The sequence below is a fragment of the Condylura cristata genome, unplaced genomic scaffold (genome assembly GCF_000260355.1).
Source record: "Condylura cristata isolate star-nosed mole 26May11 unplaced genomic scaffold, ConCri1.0 scaffold00013, whole genome shotgun sequence".
In the NCBI taxonomy this organism is placed as follows: domain Eukaryota; kingdom Metazoa; phylum Chordata; class Mammalia; order Eulipotyphla; family Talpidae; genus Condylura; species Condylura cristata.
The window spans coordinates 28,012,102-28,036,067 of NW_004567114.1; the positions used below are offsets into that span (position 1 = coordinate 28,012,102).

Genomic DNA, 23,966 nt, shown 5'->3' on the forward strand with positions numbered 1-23,966 from the left:
TGGCGCGCGCCGCGATGGCAGCGGCCGAGCGGGGCTGATCGCGCCGCCCCTCCGCAGCCCCCGGTCCCCTCCGGCCCCAGCCATGGCGAAGCAGTACGATGTGCTGTTCCGGCTGCTGCTGATCGGGGACTCCGGGGTGGGCAAGACCTGCCTGCTGTGCCGCTTCACCGACAACGAGTTCCACTCCTCGCACATCTCCACCATCGGTAAGGGGCGGTGGCCTGAAGGGCGCCCCACGCTCCCCGCCCGCCAGCCACCACCTGCCCGGGCGACCCTTCCCTTCCCCAGCCCGGGAGGAATTGTCCGCCCCTCCGTCTGGAGGCGCTGGCGCGGAGGCCAGGGCGAGGGAACAGTTCCTGGGGTGAGGGGCCACCGGCTGGAGACTTGAGCTGGGTTCCTGGAGGTGAGGGTCCCCGCTGCTGCCGGTGTCTAGGGGTAGGCTCTCCGGCCTCGCGCTGGGGAGCCTCCCCATGGAAACCGAGAGGAATGCGGGAGGGCTGGTGTAGGCCTGGGTACCCCGAGCTGGGGCAGTGAGAATCATAGCCACTGAAATGACATCCTCACACCCCCAAGTGGAGAGGGGGAGGGGAAGCAAAGCTTGGGCTTAGGATGGGGAGTCCAGTCACTGAGTCACTGGGTGCCCTCAGTTCAGGGGTGAACCAAGGTGGAGTCAGGAGAGGGAGCAGAAGAGGACCGGAGGTGGCAGAGGATTGGAGTTCACCCAGTAGTTGTCAAGGTAAACCTCAAGGTAGGACACTTAGGGGAGGGTAGAGATAGGTGAGAGAAGCAGAGGGACCTGTGAAAGGGACCTTACTGGCCAGCTGCAAGTAAGCAGTCAGCCAAAGCCCTTGTTTTGAAGGAGATCCAGGAGGAAAAGGAACTTGAGGACTCCTTGTCCACACCATGGGGGCAGAAGGCAGGGAGGACCCCCTTAGACATCTAGAGGGTCAAGGCCTGCTGGCATGCTGGACAGGCCTGTGATGGGGTCACTCGATCTGGGAGAGGGTCCCCGGCCTTGCCTCTGGGAGGGCCTCTTCCTCTTGCACCCTGGGAGGTCTGAGTTGAGGGAATTGCCCTCATATCAAACAATTTTCCCCTTTGATGTCTGGAGTAGCCTCTGCGCTGCCCACATCCCCCTCCCATGGGGTAGGGCTGCTACACTCAGCTTCCTCTTGAGCCTTCCACCGGCCCTCCCAACATAGCCCTCCCAACATACGCTCCTTGGCAAGAGAGAAGGAGCAGGTAGAGCCAGCAGGAAGAGGGAGCATCTGGTTTCAGAGGCAGTCTTTGTTGTTACACGTGTTGACCTCACCTGGGGGGAGCTGTCCGTTGGGGGGCAGTGTGACCTTGAGTACTTGCTCCTCTGTAGAATGGGAATAAGAATGGTACCTACCTCCGGAGGTATTGTAAGGACTGCATGAAATGTTTGTGAAAGCACTTAGCACAAAGTCAGACACTTGGTGAAGCCAGAGAAATGCTGCTTCTTATTCTGTTAGCATCATCACTGAGTCTGTTTCTCTCTGTGCTTCACTGGCGTCAAGGGGCTTGGAGGGCCAGAGAACATGGCTTCATCTTGCTCAGGGGAGCCATAAGGCAGGCTTCTAGGAGAGCCAGGAGCTTGTGCTGGCCTGCTGTTTGGATAAGAGACATCTTGAGGAGAGCTTGGGACCCAATGGGAGGCTGGATGCAGTGGTGCAGGGAAGAGCCAGCATTGGGGCAAGGGCTGGGAGCCAGCAGGGGAGTCACTGAGTGGCCAGATGGGATAGGAGATCAAGTTGTGAGCTTGGGGGAAAGAGGAGCCAATTAGCCTTAAGGAAATTTACAGTGGTTGTTTTAGCCCTAGTGGCAGAAACTGCTTGAGCTATCTGCAGCGGGCTTTGGGCTGTCTAGGAGTGTAGGGGTTTGTACCCTGTGTCCTAGCCCTATTTCGAGTATTGGGGTCACCTGAGCTTTTCCCTTGAGAGCTTTCCTCATCTTCCTGATTTCAGAAGCTCCTGGACTCCTGTTCAGAACTGTGGGGAAGTTAGCCTTCTCTAGGAGACATTTGATCCCCTTCTCTGTAGACAAATGAGACTTCCATTTCTAAAATACCAAGATGGCCCTTCTGGGGCTTCTGCTTTCCTTAAGTCCCTGGCCCCACTGGACTCAGTCACTAGTCCTCATTAAGCTCATCCCTCCCGGTCTTCTCCCACCTTCGACACTTTCTCCTCGAAAAAATATGTGAATGTGCAGTTTTCAGGTAACAGACTGTGACTGGGGTAGACAGTAAGAACTGCCTGTCAGTGAAATGCAGGCTGTGCCTGGCACCCTCCTGCTCCACTCCCCTCAGGGCCTTGGTCCAGTGTCCACCAACCTGAAGATGAATCTCAAAGTTCTTTCTCTACTCCGCTACCTGGTCCACCTCTCCCCAGGACCCAGAGGACTGTTTAAAAGTTTGGATGCCTTGGTGGAGAAACAATGTCTTTAAAATCTAATGCCTTGGCTTTCTCAAATGGAGTTTTAGTTAAAGCTTCCTGGGGTATGTTTTCCAGCATTAACTGAGACTTGGGAGAGTTGGATAGTCAAGAAAAGCTCTCCTTTTTATGATGTAGTCCATTTCCCACAGAGATGGAAGGGGCATCCAGGAGTCAAATCAAGGAGCCAAGAACATAGGTCCTACCGAGTCACATTCGCTCCTTTATCCCGTCACAAGTGTGTGTGCCCTTAGCTGGACCTGTGCTGAGACCTGGTGCTTCTCTCATGCTGTGCCTTGTCTAAGACACAGTCTTTTGCCATACTAGTCATTGATTCGGGCACCTTTCCTGGCACTGCTTTTGTGAATGGGGAAAATGAGGCAATTTACCAGTTACTGCCAAAATACAATTCTTGGATCATGCTGATATCACTTAGCCTGGCACTTTTGTGATTCAATTGTTTATGCCATTTAGTATGAGAGCTTGTTACATTCCAGAGGTGGGCCTGCCAGGGAGCAGTGAGGAGACCTCCCAGGTAGGCTGACACACTGACCCCACTGAGTTTCTGTGGTTGGCAGGTGGGCAGGTGTTGAGCTGGATCTGTGCCCTGGACATTCCTTCTCTACTCAGCTGTGCAGACAGGAATGGGGGTGGTGGTGAGAGGTGGGCGGTCAGCGCCTGCAGAATCTCTGCTCTTTCCTGACTTGTTAACTAGCATTTGCGACAGAACACTGTGCCTGGCATTTTAGAAACGTATTGCACCTTTTCCTGCCCACAGACCCCTGTAATCTAGTTGGGGAGTCAAGACAGAGAGGCAAAGATGCACTCTGGCCACACCAAGATCGTACATAGTGCACTTGGGAGAGCACTGTGTGAATGTGGGGGAATCACATCGGGTTTGTTACTATTAACAAAGGCCTTAGAGTCCCGTTAAAAGCTAAGTTATGTGGGGTGCCTGGTGTGCTAGAAGCGGCAGGGAAGGCTTTGGGAGGCGGGGAGGCTGAAGTCAGGCCTTCCCGTGTGGGCTGCTTCTCAGTTCCTGCTGGGGAAGAAGCAGATGGATCCGCAGGAGCAGTCACCACCGAGGTGGGAATTCAGTGGGTGTTCATGGGACTCTGGGCAGTCTGACTGGAACAGAAGGGGGTTTAAAGGAAGAGTGAGAACACGCCTCTGTTTATCTTGGTCTCCCAAACTATGCTTTAGTGTCTTGACGGTGAGACTAAATCCATTCTTCTCTGTTTTCCTAGTACAGGGCCAGGCACAATCTCCATCTATTCCTAAAGTGAATGGATGGAGGTTGGCCCCAATTGGCAGAGGCTGCGAGGGCCTGGCTGAGGAGGTGGGACTTGAGCCTTCACAATGGTTTCCAAGCAGGGGAAAGACTAGTGATGGTGGCGCTCAGGATGTTGGTGGGGTGATGGGGTTAAGGCTGGAAGCAGGGAGACCAGTCAAGGGCTGTGGCAGAATCTGGGCACAAAGGAACCTCTCAGCTGCCCCTTCTCTTTCCTACCTCCCACCCCCTCCTGCTATACCAGTGCCGAATACCACATAGTTACCGATTCTCCTTCCCCTCCAAAACTGGGCAGTGCTTCAAACCCAATCAATGTGGTGACTTCTGAAAGGGCCTCCTGTGGCCTGGCTGCCTGTGCAGGCTGGGAGACCATGCCCTTCTCGCCATGTGTGTCTGTGTACAGGGTGCCTTTGCGTGTGACTGGCAGCCATGAAGGCTGCTCATGCAAACTGGGGGACTGCCCACTAGTTGGTCTTCTGCCTCCAGTCCTCGTCTTCTTAAGGAGATATGCCTCCTAGTCTCGGATCTCTGCTTTTTGTTTTTTTTGTTAAGAACTGGGGTACAAGCCAGAGGTGCAGGGGCAGTGAGATGATTCACCAGAGACAGAGTGGGGAGCAGAACAGGCAGATCGATAAAGTACACTGCTGAGGGGAGCAGCGGGCAGGCCAGGAGAGGTCTGCCACACTGGGACCTTTGCTTTAAAGGCCATTTTTTTCTGCTGCTCCCCTTCAGGTTTGGAGGAAGCTGCAGCATGTGACTATCCAGTTTGACTGGTTGAATTGCTGCTGGGCCCTTTCTCAAGCTGGGTTTGTTGCTGTGTATCACCTTTCTGAGGAAGTTCTGTTTGAACTGGCTTTGGCTGCCCGGGGCCAGGGTTTGTGGGTGTAGAAGGAGAGGACGTAAGGAGGGTAGGGCCAGGGCAGAGACTTGAGCCTGGACAAGCCCAGGGCCAGCCCTTTGCCTCCAAGGCCTTGCTTCCCAGACTGTAAGGCGCTGTGGCCCTTTGAGGGCTGAGCTGAGTCTGAGTGCCCCACTGTGTTGGGAGGCCTCTGCTCCCTTCCAGCCCACTGGCATCCTGAGGAGTCTCTTCCCATCCTGTGCCGGAGGTCCCAGGAAAGGAAGGGAGAACCCTGAGTAGAATGGAAAGCACAGCATGCATGAACCACCCCAAGGCCTCTCTGGCTCCTCCATCCTCAGACACTTAGTTGATATCCCTGTGTTTAGTTTCCGTATCTGTAAATGGAAGATAGTAACAGATTCTGTTTTAAAGGCCATTGTGAAGCATAGGGAGGCTAATGGGTGCGAAGCACTTGCAGAGGCCTCAATAAAATGGTTGCCACTATCGTCATCGTTATTATTCCCAGCTCTTCAGAAAGTTGTGGGGATTAATAAATTGTCAATAATGCGCCTTGAGGTCATCCTGCCCATCACTCATGCAGTCATTCGAGTGCTGTTTACTGAACACCCACTCTGTGCCAGGTGCTGTGGAGGAGCTGGGGACCCAGCAGTGAACAAAACAGACAGGAACCAGGCACCGGCTCTGGCTTCATTTCAGCTTCCATGCCAGCTCCCCCCTCACTTTGGCAGTGCCACGGCCTGAGAAGGAAGAGTCTGCTGTTGAAGAGGCAAGAGGAGTGAGGAAAGAGATAGCCAAAGAGGACAGGCAGGCCCCATCCTACCCACCCCTCCAAAGAATGGCTCAGAGGCTTTTGTTTGGCTGCTGAGTGCACCTGTGCTCCCTTCACAGCTTTGCAGATTTACCACAGCTTTGAGTGCCCTGGTTTCAGCATCTTCCTCCTCTCCGGTCCCTGCTCCCTACCTCCCCCACCCCCCCCCAGTCAGCTTGGTGGTGAGCTTTATAACATGAAAGTTGATATTTGACCATTACCCTTCTACCCTGATTGCCAGCTTTTCTCAGAGCGCTTTCTTCTGTAATCTAATATTTGTGCAGATTTGTCTGTAAAACTGCCAATTTTCTGCACAGGCTTCTGGCCTCTCCTTGGCTCTCCTGTCTGGGTAGTGTGCTGTGTCCAGGGAGCCACTGAACACCTTCCTTGGAGAAGGAAAGGGCTCATCACCACCCTCTGTCATAAGTGGGGGACGCTGAGGCCCCTGTGGGTGGCCCAACTCAAACTGTCATCGCCAGCATCTCCAGTGGGCCTGTGCTCATCCCAGAAGAACCTTCCCCAGGCTGCCAAGTTCCCTGTCTCCTATGGGCAGAGAGAGAGGATGGGTGCCGCCCCTGCCCTTCTGAGGACTCTGGGATGCAGGGACAGCTGTTGACCGGTCTGCCCTGTGACACAGCACTCTGGGGGAGGGTCAGGGCTGGGATAGCCGAGTCAGGGGCCCTTGTGGGGTATCTGAGTGTTGCCCTTATCCTACTATTTTGATAATATTTCCTGAGAACTTTATACCATGCTCTATGCAGAGGGCACACAGTTGGTTTTGAAATGTGAGCTATGTCCTGATGGCTTATTCCTGATTAAAATTTTCTCTCCATTGATCTTTCTGCCTGGAATGTTCTGCCTTCATTCATTCACTTATTCGTTCGTTCATTTATTCACTCCCAAACCCACTCATTCGTTTTTTCTTTCATTTATTCATTTTTGTTGAATGGTATATAATGAGTATCTTTTGTCAGGTGATGAGACTTTGAAGTGAGCGAGGTGGCGTTTTGCCCTCTGGCTCAGGCACAGTGGGGGAGGCAGACATCCACACAGGCAACCAGAGTATCATGCAAAAGCCATGTCAGAAAGCCTTGGGTGACACATTCCCTCTGGGGATGCTGGTGAAGGCCTCACAAAGGAAGTTCTATTTAACTGGGGCCTTAAGAACTAAATAGGGCCCCCAGGGGACAAGCTTTGGGGAAGGAGGTGCTCAAAGTTTGGGGTCTGTCACTTTGTGACCTTGCAGGGTCAACTGACAGTGGCCTGGTTATGGTCTTATCAGCTTAAGTCAATTTTATCCCTGTAGTAGTTTTTTTTTTTTTTAAGAATGTATTTATTTGTACATACAGAACTGGGGTGCAGGCCAGAAGCTCAAGGGTGGTGAGAGACTTCACCAGAGACAGAGTGGGGAGTAGAACAGGCAGATCGAAGAAGTACACTGCTGAGGGGAGCAGCGGGCGGGTCAGGAGAGGTCTGCCATGCCATGTGGTCACCCCATGTGGTCACCTCCAGGGCAGGCGGGAATCGAACTCATGTGGAAGTGGCTTTAACCTCTCAGTGCTGTGCTTTAACCCACTGCGCCACCAGGGAGGGCCTGTAGCAGTTTGTTTTTGTGGGCCTTGTGTAAAGCCAGATGCATCTGAAAATACTAGGTTTCCCCCACCTCCCCAGTATGTTTGCTCTTGGGATTCCCAGCCCAGTCTCTTCCTCTTGGAAACTTTTCTCATCTGTCAACATGGTCCTGACTTGAAAGAGGCTCAGGAAGTGGGCAGAGAAATAGGGAGGGTGGGTCAGTGCCCACAAACCACCTAGCAGCAGGCCCAGGGAAGTGAGGCCAGATAGGGGCTTATAGGGGTGGCGGGTGGGGACAGGGTTGGCTGGAACAGTGGCATGTGGCACCAGCGCCCTGTGGCACCGGGGCCCTGTGGAGGTCTCTGCAGGCAGCAGTGGAAAGGATTGATGTTTCCATATACCTGTACTTTCGCCTTTTTTAATAAAGGAGGGAATAATGTTGGTCCCTCTCCTTTCCCCCTTCAGAGGAATTGCAAATTGGACTGAAAATGTCTTCCTACCTGAGGGTAACTTGCTGTTCCCCTGCTGGGGGCCCTAAATTTTCAGATCTTCTCTCTGCTCTGCTGGTTCCTTCTTGTCCTTCAGGTCTCAGCTCAAATGTCACCGCCTGTAAAAGGTCTTCTCTGATCAGCCTATATAAAGCAATTTGCACACAGATTTCCTCACTCTCTCTTCTGTTCTGCTTTTGCCTTGTAACACTTATTACTCTCTGAAGTTATTAGTTTGGTACTTAATCTCTCTTCCCTCTAGTGCTAACAGTCACTGAAGACAAGGATCTTTCTGCTAGTCACACTGCAGCTTCTAGTACTGCACTTAGTTCCTGGCATGTAGTAGGCACTTGAGTGACTGTTGGCTTGGATGCTCGCAGGCATTTATTTTCCTAGCGGACTTCTGCTCTTCCCTTAGGGAAATCATGTGCAATTGTGGTTTCTTGGGACACATGGATAATGAGAACCTTGTGGACGCATCCTTGGGACTGTGAAAAGGGGGCAGAGCCCCACAAGGGGTGAACCATTTCCAGTAGTTTGCAGGTCAGCTCAGATGCACATGCCAGGAGAAGCCCAATATCCTAGAGAGTGTGATCCCTGCACGAGGTCCTCATTGGTACATGTAGAGACAAGGGGTCAGGTGAGTATTGACTGTTGTTCAGGGTCATCACTGAGCTAAAGTGACCACTTGAGACCACCTTGTGCCAGGGGCTCTGTAGGAAGCACTTAGGGCTCAGACCCTGGGGTTTGCATTCCCTCCAGCCTCATGGGAGTTGTTCTTTAACTGGGAAACCCACCCACATGCAAACAGCCCTTGTGTTCCTGGATCCTGTGTCTCTAAAGTTGATCCTTCAACATTTCACATGGCCGTGGGCCCGAGAATCCCTAGATGGAAGGAAGGAGAGGGATGCAGCAAGTGGCAGGCTTAGCCTCCAGAGTGGTCCTGGAACCTGAGTTGTAACTCTCCTGTGCCCTGCTGGTGATTGCGCATGCGTCTGTTTGTGTCTTTTTTTTTTTTTAAGGATTTATTTATTTATACATACAGAGCTGGGGTACAGGCCAGAGGTGCAGGGATGGTGAGAAGATTCACCAGAGACCAAGTGGGGAGCAGAACAGGCCAGGTGACGAAGTACACTGCTGAGGGGAGCAGTGGGCGGGCCAGGAGAGGTCTGCCGCGCCATGTGGGTCACCTCCTGGGCGGGGATGGAACTCATGTTGAAGTGGCTTTAGCTTCTTAGTGCTGTGCTTTAGCCTACTGCGTCACCAGGGAGAACCCTGTTTGTGTCTTTAAAAAAAAAAAAGGTGGGCTCTCCTTGGTGGTACAATGGGTTAAAGCACTGCATTATGAAGCTCTCAGAAACCACTGCAGCACCAGTTCAATCTCCGGCCAGGGAGCCGACCCACATGGCACAGTAGACCTCTCCTGACCGGCTCACTGCTCCCCTCAGCAGTGTACTTCGTCAGTCTGCCTGTTCTGCTCCCCACTCTGTCTCTGGTGAATCCTCTCACCCACCATGCCTCTGGCCTATACCCCAGTTCTGTATGCATAAATAAAATCTTTTTTTTTTTAAAGGCGAATTAGAGTATGATTCTGAAATCTCCAGTCCCTCTTTTTCTCTTTTGAGTGGGCATCTGAATCAGTTTACTATTTATTTATTTATTTTTTTACTTTACTGCCCTGGATGTTAAAATACGGCTTTGGAGGTTAGGGGTTCAGGATTCTGCCTGCCAAGCACCAGGGCCGCCTCTTTATTCCTGCTTTGTATCATGCCCAGAGCACACACATGTGGACTGGAGCATTAGCGCTGTGTGCCCAGGTGCACCTTGTCCCTGGGTGAGGCCAGCGGCAAGGGACAGCCTGCAGCTGGTGGGAAGAGAAGCCAGACGGCCTGTGGTCCATGACCAGTGGGCCAGGGAGGTCCCATGATGGAAAGAAGGAAGAGCCAAAGAAGGCTTAGGGCAAAGGTCTCTCTCCCTTGCCTTCATCTGATTAGCAGGGAGACATTTGTGTGCCTGGAGCCTTTGATGTCTGTCTTCTCTTGAGCGCTGTAACTTGTCCCTCTATGTCATTCTCCTATTCTTCCCCTCATGTGACTATTAGTGGGAAATGGCATTAATTAATTCTCCTGAATAATGCTTTGCTGGAGAAAGGGTTTTTGAAATGGGGATTACTGTGATCCCTTGTTTGGGGACAGGTAAGACAAAGCCAGGCAGCTACTTCCCAACAGGGTCTGCTCCTTCTAAAGCTGCTTTTGGGGTTGCTCAGAGTGACCTCTTTGGAGGTGACCACCTGCCACAATGCACACGAGCTCCCCAGGTCTGACACATGCTAGTTCCCTGCAGAGGCAGGTCCCGGGGGCTCCCTGGGACTTGGGCCTGGTAACTGGAGCCAGCGTGACCCCAGGGATTGGGTGTCTGCTTGAGTTTCAGGTGGATTGGGTTGTTCCTTGTCGTGGCATCTCATTGCTAATGAAAAGGCTCGGATGGCGCTGCTGGGCTTTGGGGTGGTGGTTGATCATGATGATAACATTTGGCACCGGCAAAAGTCCTGTTTCCACTTGAAGCATGTGGCACTTGGCAGTCAGGCAAGCCAGCACCCGACTTAACCCATGAGATGCCAGCCCTGCAGTGGCATACCCTCTATTTGCCAGAATTTAGGTTGTAGTGCATTGTGGAAGGCGTCTGGGCTCCTGGGTGTGGGTGGGTGTGCATTTTCTTTTCGCTGAAGTGCTCCAGTGGAGTGCTGGCTCTTTGTTCACCCCTCACCCCACTCTCCTTCGTCTTTCCAGCTGGAGCCCCCTCCTGCTTCCCAGAGTTCTTTCCATTCCCCCACTATCAACCTCATTTCCTTAATCTTATCTCCCCACAAAGGAAAGTGACAACTTCTTTTTTTTTTTTAATTACAAAGTTTATTTTTACATCATTTTGCACAGATAACCTCTTAGTAAGAAGTTAACACCTAATAAAGTGTGTGTGCCAGGCTCTCTTTTATAGGATCTGTAATCCTCACAGATCTCTCTGGCGTAAGGGATGGACATCCCCAGTTTACGGGTGAGGAAGCTGAAGCAGAGAGAGGTTGAGTAGCTTCCGAGACCACACAGGTGATTAGTGATAAAGTCAGAATTGGTACCAACCTCTGGCCTTACAGCTGTGTTCTTAATGGCCACGCCTCTGTTCCTTGAGCTGCACTTCCTCCAGAACTCCAGAGTTTTCTCCTAGGGTCCTTTCCCCTGGTTGTGGTCTCTTTTCTTCTATCCAAAGTCTTCACACCTCCTCTGCTGCTAGATCAGGGTGATCATGAGCTTGCCCTGTTTTAGTGCCCAAGGTCAGCAGTCACAGAAGCCCTGTTGCTCTGGCTGGTCCAGCCCAGGTGTCCAGAGGTACAGGCCTGACCTGTACCCCCAATCCTCTGATGTTGACCTGTCATTGTACATCCCACGCAGCGGGCATGTTGTGGCCTGGAAGCCAGTGGGGTTCCTGCTGGAAGAGCAGAGGCTGAGTGTCAGGAACAGAGGCAGCCAGAGGCCTCCCAAGGCCACAGCACGGTGAGGGAGGCACTGTTACCCATGTGGCAAGACACAGCACTGTCACTGAACTGAGGAGGTTTTCTTGCCAATGTCTGTGAAGTGTTTGGACAGTAGGAAACATGTTCCTGCTCCTGAGCCAGTGACACCCATCCGTCCTTACACTCTGGGGCAGGAGGATGCCACCTAAAGGGGTGGCTACTTCCTTCCTGGCACGGTGCCAGAAGGCAGAGTGTTTAAAAGCAAAACAAAAAATTGTCAGGTACAAAATATAGTCTCTGCCCCTTAAGTATCTTACCTCTTACTGGGGCCAGGCAACAAAAAACGAGGAGGCAGCCAGAAGGAGGGCCGACCCCAGCCCGTAGTTGAAGAGCCACTCAGCAGCAGTGGTCAGGCAGAGGCTGGACTCTTCAGGCAGTCCTGAGGTGCTGGTGGGGAAGGTGCTCTAAGGATGCTCAGGGGCTGGCAGGGGCTGGTGGCTAGGATCCAGGGTCCCCAGCCCCCACTTCAGCCAGTATATTCGCCATCTTTATGTGTGTCTGCTTCATGACACAGCTGTCAGCCTCATACTCCACCAACTAGCCAGTCCCTTCTGCACTCTCTGGAGGGAACTGGTGTGATAGGTGCAGCTGGCTTCCTTCCTGGCCTTGCAGGTCACCAACAAGCACAGTGATGGGCCTCCTTTGGGTCAAATGTCCATTCCTGGTCCAGTCAGGAGCTGCTCTTCCACAACATCCATGCTACTCCCAGCCCAGCCCCGCTTCTTTGAGTAGAGGCTTTGGGCTGGGCATTTCCAGCTAGAGAAGGACACAGGGTGAAATAGACTTTGTGATCAACTTCTCTGGGAACAAACGATGAGCTACTTGTCACACTTCAGGTAGAAGGCCCTATCTTGCTGACATCCCCTCAAGAGCTCCAGGTCTCCAAGAACCCTCTGCTGAAGCTGTGTGGAGGGGCTTTGATTATTTCTTCACACTAAGTGTTTTCTGTGTGGGGAAAGTTAGCAGCTTTTCATGTAGGGAAGCTGAGGGGGCAATCTCTAGGGTGATACCATGGGCTTGGTGGAACCCAGAATTGTCTCAAAGAGCAGGGCTTCCTGCAGTGGTTCTGGCAGGCTTGCATCATGTGAAACTACTGTCTCATCTCTAGACACCTCCTAATGCCAGAGCAGATGTGGGGTATTCCAGGCCTGACTGAAAAGGCAGTAAGATTCTGAAATCCATAGAGATCAGAAAGCCACTGATTGAGTGAGGGAAGAGCATCTTGGGTAGGTCTTAGGGGACAGTTTTCCAGTCTGGCTCTGTCAGTGGATGTGGAAACATGAGTAAGTCACTGGGCTTCTCCCTGCCTCACAATCATAATCCCTGCTCCTTCCTACCTCCTGGGCTGGCACAAGAACAGAGGGTTCTGGATTCCCTCCATCGGGGCTGTACTGTAATAACAACAATTATTTTGAGCCTTAGGTATATACTTCTGGCTCAAGATGGACTAGATGACGGCTCTCAAGCTTTATTGTGCCTAGGATTTAGTAGGTCTGGGTGGAGCTGGAGAATTTGCATTTCTTACAAGCTCCCTGAGGGTGTTGATGCTGCTGGTCCCTGGATCAGAACTGGAGGAGAGGAGACTTTGTAATCCTACCTATATCTAGGGTTCTTGGCCACACCCCAGAAAGTCTTTAGTCATCAGAGTGAAGGTGGGTGTGAGGGAACTGGTTCTTACCATGTGCCAGGTGCTTTCCATAAGGTGTCTAATTCCTACCCCACACCAACTTAGGAGGCCTTCACTTTTCTCAGTGAACAGACAAAAACCCCGAGGCTCAGGAGTCAAAGCTTGCCCAATGTCGTATAGCAAGTGCCAGAATCAAGATTTAGACCCTGGTCTTTCTGACTCCAATGCCAGTGGGTGTTTCCTGCACGATAATATAGCTCTCAAATGATCTAAAAACCACCACAGACCTGTTAAAAATACAGGTTTCTGAGCCCTCCCTGATGGTGCAGCCAGTTAAAGCACAGCACTAAGAAGCTAAAGCCACTCAGTATGAGTTCGATCCCCAACCCGGAGGTGACCCAGATGGTGCGGTAGACCTCTCCTGACCTGCCCGCTGCTCCCCTCAGTGGTGTACTTCATCATCAGTTGGTCTGTTCTGCTCCCCACTCTGTCTTTGGTGACTCCTCTCTGGCCTGTACCCCAGTTCTTTATGCATAAATCAATAAGTCTTTAAAATATATATATAGGTTTCTGGGCTTTGGTCTTAAATTCTAACTCAGTAGGCCTGGATAAGTCAGAGTAGCAGCATTTGAAAAAGCCACAGCAGGTGATTTCAAAGGTGAGCATCTGCAAAACGCACCTTGGGAAAGGGAGAACTCACTTGCCTCACCTAGCCCATCAGGTTCCAAAGCTTTGGTTGGTCCAAATGTAACTCTCAGACTTCAGCATACATCAGTCACCGGAGAGATTGTTAAAACACATTCCTGGGGCCCGCTCCCCATGTTTCTGATTCCACAGATCTGAGGGGGCCTAAGGGTTTGTGTTCCTAGTAAACCCCAGCTCCTGCTGCGAGTCTGGAACTGCACTTTGGGAACCGTGTCCCAGGAGCTCTGTCACGGGGTGTGTGTGTGGGGGTGTCCAGTAGCATCAGCGTCCCCTGAAGGTTTAACATAGCGTCTCAGACCTCATGTCACTCCTACTCATCCAGAATCTGCATTTGAACAGGATTCACGTGCACTTACAGTTGGAGGAGCTGGAATGGGAAAACACTGGGGGTGGAAGTAGACGAAGAATCTCTCTTCTTGCTGTAGATTCTGAAGGTGCAACAGGCAGAGCTTAGGAGATGCACTCAGTCTCAGAGGAGACCGACAGCGACAGCTGAGCAATGGGACTGGGGAAGGACAGAGGAGCCGGCTGCAGGGAAAGCGAGAGACCAGCAAGTGCTAAGGGAGCAGGCGTGTCCGTGGCCCATTAGTCAGCGGGAGGGCATTGTTTGAATGCGCAGTAGTGGGCAGGGGAGCACTGCTTTAAAGACTGGCAGAGAAACATGCATCTGAAGAAACCGTTTGCTGCGTAGTTGGGAGGGCGCAGCTGAGGTGAGAACGCCAGAGTCTGCAGGGGACGCGCCAAGGCCAGCTTCAACTTTGCCCTGCCGTGCTGGCCGAGCTATGCAGGGAAGGGGCCACCCGCCTCTCAGGGCACAGGGCACGGCCGTGGTCCAAAGGCCGACACCGTGGAAGCTCGGGGTATGCGGAGTGGAAAGGAAAAGGAACAGATTTTACCAGAAGCCCTCTGGGCTGTTCATCTTTTCTCTCTCTAAAAATAAGGGGGTAAGGGATTACAAATGAGATGGGAAAATGCACAAAATGATGTAAAAAAAAAAAAGATTTAAAAAAAAGACAAAGAAAAAAGGGGGTAGGGTGGGTGGAAGAGGAAAGTCCCCCAGAAGGCATTTTACTCACAGAGATGTTAAAGCAAGTTTTGTCCAGTGGCCTATAGGGTCTAAAGTGCAAGATGCTGGGATAGAGGGCATTGTGAGCCCCCAGAGTTCCTCAGCCCGGGTCCCTCGCCACAACTAAGTGAGGAAAGAGGGAGAAGGACTCGACTCAGCCCTAGCCCCCAGGGAGTTGCTCGTCAGTTCTGCCTCCTCTTCCAGCAACCTGCAGTCATTGTTGGGGACAGGCCCCCGTTTGGGGAACTCCTCCCAAGCTGAGCAGTATAGCGTGAAGACTCCTAGGCTTCGCTAATACACAGCTCTCTTCATCCCCCCAGACACTGTGCAGGGATAGCAAGGCTCTGGCGTCCAGCAGGCTGTTGCAGTCTCTACTTGCTGTGCTGACCTAGGGCTGCCTCTCTGAGTCTCTGCTTCCTGCCACTAAGCCCTGTAAGACTGGGTACCATATGTCTTTCTTCGCCATTCTCTCTGTACCTCCTTCGGGGCAGGGCACAGACTAAGTCCCCATGGGTGTTTGTGAAGCAAAGCAAACACATCCTCCTACCCGCTTCCCCGCCCTGTGATCACTTCGCACACAGCATGCCGGGGCGAGGCTGGCTGGGCTAGAGTGAGGTTGTGCTGGGCTTCTTATCAAATGAACACCGCTCCTGCTTCTCTGGAAGTCCTGATTGTCTTCTGTGCCAGGTATTGGGGAGAAGCAAATTCCTGATGACTGCTTGTCTAGGGAGGAGGTGAACACGAATCTGCCCCCTACCCTCAGCACTGCGCATGCCCCCTCCTTCCTCACCCTCCTTTTCACTTTCTCGCACACTTGGAATAGTGCTGCCAGACATTGCCCATTAGGAAAAGTACAGCTCAATAGGCATGAATCAGCCGGGGCAGGCACAAATGATTCACATCCAGCCATCTTGATTTTGTTCAGGTTGCCGTGCTGAGACTTTCTCTCCTTTCCAACTAAATGGTGACTGGTCTCTGATGGGAGGGAAATGACTGAATTTAATCTGTCTGTATTTGTGAAAAGCTGGGGACAGAGGGGTAAGGGGAGGAGAATTCCTGTTGGCAAAGAAGCCATGCCCAGGTGGCTGGTGATGGCAGTGACGCTGGAATTGGGGTTTCTGGCACCTTTGAGGGCTTCAGGGCCGTACTGTGCAGCCTGGAGACTTCGGTCCCCCCTCCGCCCCCAACACCAGCTAATGGGGCCTCACCCTGACTTGTCTCCAGGGTATGCTTGAAGCCTGAAGCTTAATTAACCTACTAGACACAGCTCTTGAACTACTGGGCTCGGTGCCTGAGCACAGTTGGGGCTGGGGAGAGGCACAGGCATGAAAACATCTCCCCTGGTCTTTCCATCATCACTCAGGTGCAGACCTGTGTCCTGGCTTCTCTTGCTGAGATTTCTCCAAGCAGGTTTCTGCTCTGGTTGCTTTACTCAGCCTGGCATCTCCTGTGTCTGGCATCTTTATCCCTCAAGCCCTTGGGCAGAGGCCTGTCTCCCGCTCCCTCCCCCAGTGGAAGGCCTCACCCAGTCAAGGACAGTCACTTGCCAGCACCACTAGGAATCATTAATGCTGCACCCACGAGGTGCCCGGCACCTTGTTGCCTTTGGTCTTAGTGACCCTCTGAGATGACTGACAATTTCCTCATTTTGCTGATGCAGAAATGGAGGTTCAGAGGAGCAAGTGTCCAGAGTCAAGTCTCTGAGTGAAGGACATGGCCAGAGCAGAAGTCACACTCATGATTCCAAGGCCCATGCTCCTTCCAATAAACACCTCCTATGGTCAACAGGGGCTCGTAGATAGCAGCCCTCTGGGCCTTCTCAGTGGGCCTTGGCTAGGGCTGAGCCATCACACACAGCATGAGACTGAAACGGCCCTCCTCTCTCCAGGGCCCAGTGCCATCCCCACACTCAGGATAGTGCTGTGACCCCCTCCAGGTTATTAATAAAGCAGAGAGAGAAAAATCCAGGCAAATAAAGTAGATCACTATTCCTAAGGCCTAGCATTCCAGCAGGAGTAATACGGGCCGTTCTCTCTAGAATTATAAATAGGAAAATGTCACACATCTAGGACTAAGAGAGGCAGTGACAAAATAGATCTCCCCATGTTTGTTTTGTCTCCTGTGTCCCCCAAGCTCTTCACTGCTGACAACTCTCAGCTCAAGGAAGCAGGGGAGCCCCATCAAACACCAGCACTTCCTCAGGATCTGCTTTTGGTTCAAGAAGGCCCTTACCGTCATACCATTTTTCCACCAGATTAAATCAAAGGAAATCCCCTCTGGCATGAGCGCCCGGGGCCTTCGCTTCTCATGGGGACCCTTCCTGACTCATTTGCCTCCCTCTTTTCCCCAGGTGTGGACTTCAAGATGAAGACCATCGAGGTAGACGGCATCAAAGTGCGGATACAGATTTGGTGAGCCGGGTAGGAGGCAGGACCCCGGGTGCTTCTCAGCTGCCACCACCACGTGTAAAATCCCAAGGCTTCATCTGGGGTAACTGGCCGCCTCCTGGATGGAGTGCAGAAGTCTCAAAACCCATCCCCTGTTCCTCTGAGCCTTAATCTCCCATCTCTTTCCTAAGAAACAGATGGCAAGTCACCACAAGGCAGGAATTCAAAGGAATTGGCAACAACCCGCTGTGCCTGCGTTTGAAAAGGGCTTTCCCTAGGCTGTTTTAGTAAAAGGCTTTACCCATGCTGCTATGGGGCTGGAAGGCAGGAGGGCTGCAACACCCCATCAATTTGGGTGGAACCTGCTGAGAGTTCCTCTGTACAGCCCAATGCAGTTTCCACAGGCAGCCACAGGGTGGTGCTATGTCTCTCTGGCCTGAGGCTCCTGGACTGTCCTCCAGCGTTTTGAGCTGCCTCCCACTGTCAGAATGGCCTGGGCAGTGATCAGACAACTTGGGCAGTAGCAGTCCTGCCAATCTGGCCATATGGCCAAATTCTAGAGAGCATTGTCCAAGGCCCAGTCACAGGCGTGGTTCCTGGTGCAGACACAGTTGACAAGCCTCCCCTACTCTCTACAGAGGCCTTTTTCCTACAGAGTCAGACATGTTCCAGTCTTTTAGGGGACCAAAGCGTCCCCAGTTTTTCCTTGCAAGGGCACAGTCTCCCAACTCCTACTCCTCCCTGCCCACCTGCTTTCAGAGTCCCTGCTCTCCTAAGGGACTGACTTTCTTCTACAGGGACACAGCAGGGCAGGAGAGATATCAAACCATCACAAAGCAGTACTACCGACGGGCCCAGGTGAGCCACCGTCAGGGTGGGGCATTGCCACCCACACTCCATGGGACTGGGTGTTTGACACACCTGTTTTACTGACCCCCCAAAATAGGGCTCTCAGATTGCCTGCTGGGGGGAGGGAGTCCCAGTGGTAGTCTCTCCATTGTTCGTACCCCTCACCCCCTCACCCCTCCAGCCAAGGCTGAAGATCCAGATCAAAGCATTCGGTGCCTTCCTACTTCAGAGAGCTCTGGATAGACTAGGGAGCAGCCATTTTGGGGGTCTGAGAGGAGACATTTCTGGGTGCTGAGGGATCCTCTTTGGCTAAGCCTTCCTACTTCAGAGAGCTCTGGATAGACTAGGGAGCAGCCATTTTGGGGTCTGAGTGAGAGGAGACATTTCTGGGTGCTGAGGGATCCTCTTTGGCTAAACAGGGAGAAGGGAGCATGGCGCCCAGCATTTGCGGCACCGCCCGGCTCTGGCTTGTGATTTCAGGGCTCCGTGTGCATCTGCTCCCCCCTCTCTCCTCTCTCTCTCAGGGAATATTTTTAGTCTACGACATTAGCAGCGAACGTTCTTACCAGCACATCATGAAGTGGGTCAGTGATGTGGATGAGGTAGGAGATGCCGCCTCACTTTGGGGGTGGGGGAAGTGTACCTCAGAGGGGAAGGTGAAGTGAGGTGGGGAGGGCCGAAGCCTCAGGGTTAACGAGGGAATGCTAGGAGGAAACCTTGCTTTCCTCAGCCCCGATAAAGACCTCTGGGTAAGTAGGACGCGGGGGAGAAGTGGAAATGCCTTGTCTACAGGACTGTTTCTTTCCCAGGAGTGATCAGGTCAGAATATTTCCTTCCTGAAAGCTCAAGATCAGGTGGAATTGCGAGTCTGTGTTCTAGTTATGGTTCTTCCACAGCAGGAACCAGCTATGTGAGCTCAGGTTCCCAGTTCCCCATCTGTAGAGTGAGGGGCTGGACTTGAGCCCGATTGACCTCTCTGGCCCAGGTGACACTTGTCCCAGGAAACATCAGTGCTCCCGGTGTCTCCTACCCTAAACTGCCTCTGTGGCATCACTCTGGCATTCCTGGGGTCAGCTGCTGTACTTGGGGGTACCTGGGGGTACCTGGCACCTCTATCTGTGCATGCACCATCTCTGGGGTTCTCAAGCTGGGTGCTGGGGTGTAGGCCAGTTGGGACTGCATGGTGGGGGTGGGAAGGGAAGTTAGTACTCACTGTCTGTTTTTCCTGTCCTCTGTCCCTAGTACGCACCAGAAGGCGTCCAAAAGATCCTCATAGGAAATAAGGCCGACGAAGAGCAGAAACGGCAGGTGGGAAGAGAACAGGGGCAGCAGGTAGGTGCGAGTGGGATGATCAAGCCATCTTTGGTGTCCCGCTGCCTTGCAGGGCCAATCTGGGGAGCTGGCACTCAGAATCTGTACCTCCCCAGACACCCTCACATAGTACCCTGCAGCTCTGGGTGAGCTGCCGTCCTTGAGTTTGCTTTCTCTCTTTCAAGGACTTTGACTTAAGGTCCATCCTGAAACCAAGACTCTGGGGCAGCACCTCTCCCAGTTCCAGGTCCCCTAACGCTAGAGTCCCCTTTGCTAAAGAGCTCACCCGGTGCCGAGGAAGGCAGCAGGTTGCTGACTTCCACTGGCTTCCAGGCATAGTTAACCTTACGGTCATCCCTGCCCTCCATTCCCCACCCCCATCCTCCTTGGGCCTACAGGGAGGAGGGGGAAGCACAGAGGGAACGTAGAGCATATGGTTGGGGGAGCTTTGGGGGTGTAGTGAGGGTGGGAGGAAGCCGCCAAGGGAGAGTCTCAGCACACAGGGAGACCATCACTGAGGCCAGGAGGGAAGGGGCCTGGGATCGAGCCGAGAGTCTGCACCCACTCCCAGGGATGCAGGAGCTTTCTCTCCCCAGTCAGGAGCATTCCACTGGACATAAAGTAAAATTGATTTTTTTGGTATAAAAAATAATACATGGTCATTGAAAAACTGGAAAGAGAGGGTAGCCTAACTAGAATAATGGTTTTTTTTTTTAAGATTTATTTATTTATTCATATGGAACTGGGGTACAGGCCAGAGATGTGGAGGGTGAGAGGATTCACCAGAGACAGAGGAGTAGAACAGGCAGATCGACAAAGTACACTACTGAGCAGCGGGCGGGTCAGGAGAGGTCTGCCGCGCCATGTGGTCACCTCCGGGGCAGGTGGGAATCCAACTCATGAGGGAATCCAACTCATGCGGAAGTGGCTTTAGCTTCTCAGTGCTGTGCTTTAACCCGCTGGGCCACCAGGGAGGGCCAGAATAATTGTTTTTATTGAGCACTGCCTACGTGGGCCTCGCTGACCCAGCGCTCTGAGCTGTGTGACCGCTCAGTCATTCTACACCCTGGGCTGGTCGACCCTGTCATCCCCCATTACCAGATGATGAAGCTGGGACTTACAGTCACTGTGTTAAGGGGAAGGATGTCCTAAAGGAACTCTGCAGAGTCTTGTGGACTCCACCCCCTACTCCAGTGATTGGAAACTACAACTCCCAGCAGTACCAGGGAGAGAACTGCGGAGACCCAAGGGTGGAGTTAATTAAACAGGAATTCTGGGACATTTGGGGGATAAATAGGGCGCCATTTGGTCTCTCATTCTCTCGCTTGGGAAACAGCTCTCCAGACACCGTGACTGGGGCTTTCAGTTAGTTACCAGAGCTCCAAGTCAGCCCAGCCGGTAAGGTATTCCAGTTGTTGCTTCCTATTCTTTTCCCCTTTTGTAAATAAACCCATTTTGACCCTTTTCTGTGCGCCTGCACTTGAATTTTAAGTTCAGCGGTGAGGCCCCACAGACAGGTGGCCCAGTTCACACTGGGTGCCCTGTAACAACTGGTCCAAGGTCAGGCAGCTCGTCAGTGGACCACCGGGTCTCCTGGGGAGGTGCTTTGCATGCATTTGCCAATCTGCCAAAACACTTCAGCGGTGTCCTCCGATATCAGGCTTGTGACTGTGTATGTGAGGGGCCTTTTAGTGCGCCATCTTCTCCCCCCTCTGCTAGCCTTTGTCTTCGAGCTCCTTGCCTCCTCTGAGAGGTTACTGTCTGTAAGTGCAATGGCAGAAGTATGTGCCAGATGCTGTGGGCACCTTGCTCCCTTTCTGACACCCTTTCAGAAATGCTTTTCTCTTGCAGCTGGCTAAGGAGTATGGCATGGACTTCTATGAAACAAGTGCCTGCACCAACCTTAACATTAAAGAGGTGAGAGCTCTGACGTCCACTAGCCCTGTGCCTCTGGCTGAGTCAGGCAGAGTGGGGAGGTGAGAGAAGGTGGCAGGTAGGAGCCAAGACAAAATAAGCTCTCCCCCCCACACACACCCTGAAGCAGATATGGGGAGTCATCAGGGGAAAAGGAGGAGACCCCCAGACTAACCTGTGCCCCTCATTTCACAGTCTTTCACACGACTTACGGAGCTGGTACTACAGGCCCACAGGAAGGAGCTGGATGGTATCCGGACGCGTGCCAGCCATGAGCTGGCCTTGGCAGAGCTGGAGGAGGAGGAGGGCAAACCTGAGGGCCCAGCAAACTCTTCAAAAGCCTGCTGGTGCTGAGGGTCCTGCAAGGAACACCCGCCCCACACCAGCCCCCTCCCGCCAGGAGGCCTGTGGGTAGACAGGAGTCTGGGCCCTGTCCTGCTCCTCCTCTCATTTGGGCGACCCTGTGGATTATCAGCAGCTGCACCCCCTCCTGGCCCTGAATGCAGCTGTGCTGTCATCTCTGAGCAGCCTCTGCCCCAGCCCCTCGCGGGAGTGGCCTCCTTCAGCCGCCCCCAGCACAGGTCTGCTCTGACCCCACACGTGCCATGGCACTGTCTCACCGCCTGAGCTCTCCAGACAACGGCTGAGTCTGGAGTCAAGGCCACCTTAAGGCTCCTTCTTTCTCAGTGCATCTTGTCCCTTCACTTTTCCTCTCTCCTTGCACTTCCCTTTCTCTGGCCCTCCCCCACCAGTGTGTTTTGTATCACAGCCCTTCCCCTCTGTGTCCTGCTGTATGGCTGCTGGTGCAGCTTCTTCCTTTCCTCCTTCCTAACCCTGTCTAAGGGGATGGGCTCCGGCTTGTGGGGATGTTCTAGATTCTGCTCCTGGAAGAACCCCACCCTGCTTTGTAGGGGCGGGGATAGGGAGCTGACTAAGGCTACGGGGTATTTCTTTCTATCCTGCCTTCCCCAGTGGCACCAATGATCTGGGAAAATGGAGCATCAAGGAAGGGAGGAAACACCAACTGGTGGATCTCAGTATAGGGCTGTCCTCCCTCTCCGGGACCCGCCCCCCAGCTCTGGCCTTGCTTGGCTACCTGCTTACCTGCTTCTTGGGGGAACGGACTCAGAGGCAGGTGCTTCTGAGAAGAAAGCTAAATGATGAGGGGTGGCAGGAATAAAAAGTCACCTCCATTCTCTACCTCCCATGCAGCGTGTGCACAGTTTCTCCCCATCTGGGCTCCTGAAAACTTAAAGACACGGGCCAAGGCCTGCGGGCCCTGCAGGAGCAGGGAGCGCCGCGGGCCAGAGATCCTGACAGGTCGCCACACACTGCATGAGGGAGCCTTTGGGAATAAAGGACTATCTCCTATATAGCATATATCAGGTTCAAGAGCAAGGGAGGGCAGGCAAGGACAGCAGCTCACAAACCAGAGGGGAATACGGCAGCAGCAGGACTTCCTGGCCCTGCTTTTTGTTGCTGTATGAAGGAGAGCTGTATCCCACAACCCCCAGACGGTGAGAGGGGATATAGCCATGCCAGTGGCCCTTCACCCAACCCAGCCTTTGGTTCTCAAGGTTTTCCAAGGCGCAAAGTTGTGGGAGAAAGACAGGAGGCCAAGAGAGAACTGGTCAGTGCTGTTCTTTCAGCCTTCAAAATAAGTGCTCTTCTGGCCTCTGAAGAGGAGGCTTGAGGGTTTGCCAACTGCACTGTGGCTATCGATGGAGGGAGCAGACTCCCTCCTCCTGAGCGCTTGTTCAGGTAGAAGTGTCTTTTACCCCATATGGCCTAAGAGTGGCTTCAAGGAACCTTTCAGGAAGGAAGAGTCAGTTGCTAGCTCTAGTCAGATTCCTCCCCACCCTCCTCAGGTGGGCGAGGCCAAGCTAGGTAGGAGGTCACTCCTCAGCTACTTATTAGCTGCACTGCATGGCTGGGCTGCGCTGAACCAGACCTATCCATTGACTGACTATTCACCAACTAAGGACCAAAGCTCACACATGAAAAGGCTTAAGAGCCCCACTTCCCTACTCCAAAAAGGGAGTGAGGGATCAAACCACCAAACCTTTCCTCCTGACTCGTCTAAGTAGGAAACGGCAGGAGAGGATTTAGGACAGCTCAGGATTTAGGAACGAGACTCCTTTAGCCTTGTGAAAGGAAAGGAGAGCAGGGATAGTTTAATCATTGGCTAAGGAGGCTTTTTAGAGAGCTGGCTTCCAAATGAAGTCATGACGATGATTGGGGATGCTTCCTAGAGGTCTGACTGCTTAGAGGTCTGGACGCAAGCAACCCCATGCCCTAGGGGTGGGGAGAGGTGAGGACAGTAGGTGAGGAAGTAGGTGAGCCCTGGGTCTGTCCTCAGCCAGGGGCTGTGAAAGGAGGAGCCATATTGGGCACTGGCTCCAGCCTGGGGGTCAGTGCTACAGCTTTCCCTGCGGGTCAGGTAGAGGGCATTGCCTTTATCTCCTAGCCCCTCAGGTCAGGGAAGATATTCTTACTGTACCCTAGTGGTTCTGGAAGGGAAAACACAGGGTTGGAATTCTATGGCCTAATTAGCCCCACCCACAAGGGCCACTGCTGGGGAAAGGTATGGGAGCAGGAGGAGGGTTGGGGCTTGGGGGCACAACTATGCTTCCCAGGGCCCATAGTCAGTCCCTCACTCCCAAACTTCTCTGGTCCGGGAGGTGACCTGGGCTGCGGCACCAGGCCCGGACTGTTGAGCAGGCATCCTGCCTGCTGCCTGTGCACCACCTCTGCACCTGCTGTCTTGAGACTCGGCCCAGCCCCAGGCCTTCCTGCTCCGGAGCCCCCGCCATCTCCCTGTGATGGGTGAACTCTGTGCTGTGTTTCGGGTCCAGTATACGAATTGTGAACAGGGTTCATCTATTTCAAACACCAATGTTTACAAAATAAAGACTATTTCAAACCACAGGTGTGGCTGCTGGATGAATCTTTGGGACTAGGGCTCTGGCAGTGAAAGGGGAAGAGAGCAGTGTCAGGAGGAAACCTTCCAGAACCCTTCCAGACGCCACCTGCAGGGGAGCCCCGAGTAAAGCCTTTAGTGCTCTGAACTG

The 23,966-nt window shown here is 53.0% G+C and overlaps 1 protein-coding gene across 1 annotated transcript; it reads left to right on the forward strand.

Annotated features, from left to right (window-relative positions):
- The first annotated feature begins 6 nt into the window (after window positions 1–6).
- On the forward strand, window positions 7–23,823 carry RAB15 (RAB15, member RAS oncogene family). The gene is made up of 7 exons (XM_004681783.2): window positions 7–206; window positions 16,785–16,845; window positions 17,619–17,679; window positions 18,195–18,272; window positions 18,913–19,002; window positions 20,833–20,898; window positions 21,091–23,823. Exons 1-7 carry the CDS (start codon window positions 83–85, stop codon window positions 21,247–21,249), a joined length of 639 nt encoding a protein of 212 aa, XP_004681840.1. The 5' UTR covers window positions 7–82; the 3' UTR covers window positions 21,250–23,823.
- Window positions 23,824–23,966: the final 143 nt, after the last annotated feature.

What these genes read in the sequence shown, in the direction of transcription:
- RAB15 (XM_004681783.2), top strand. Translation starts at nt 83, where the DNA reads ATGGCGAAGCAGTACGATGTGCTGTTCCGGCTGCTGCTGATCGGGGAC. An exon ending in AGTACTACCGACGGGCCCAG is followed by an intron (nt 17,680 to 18,194) that starts GTGAGCCACCGT and finishes TCTCTCTCTCAG; the next exon opens with GGAATATTTTTAGTCTACGA. An exon ending in CCAACCTTAACATTAAAGAG is followed by an intron (nt 20,899 to 21,090) that starts GTGAGAGCTCTG and finishes CTCATTTCACAG; the next exon opens with TCTTTCACACGACTTACGGA.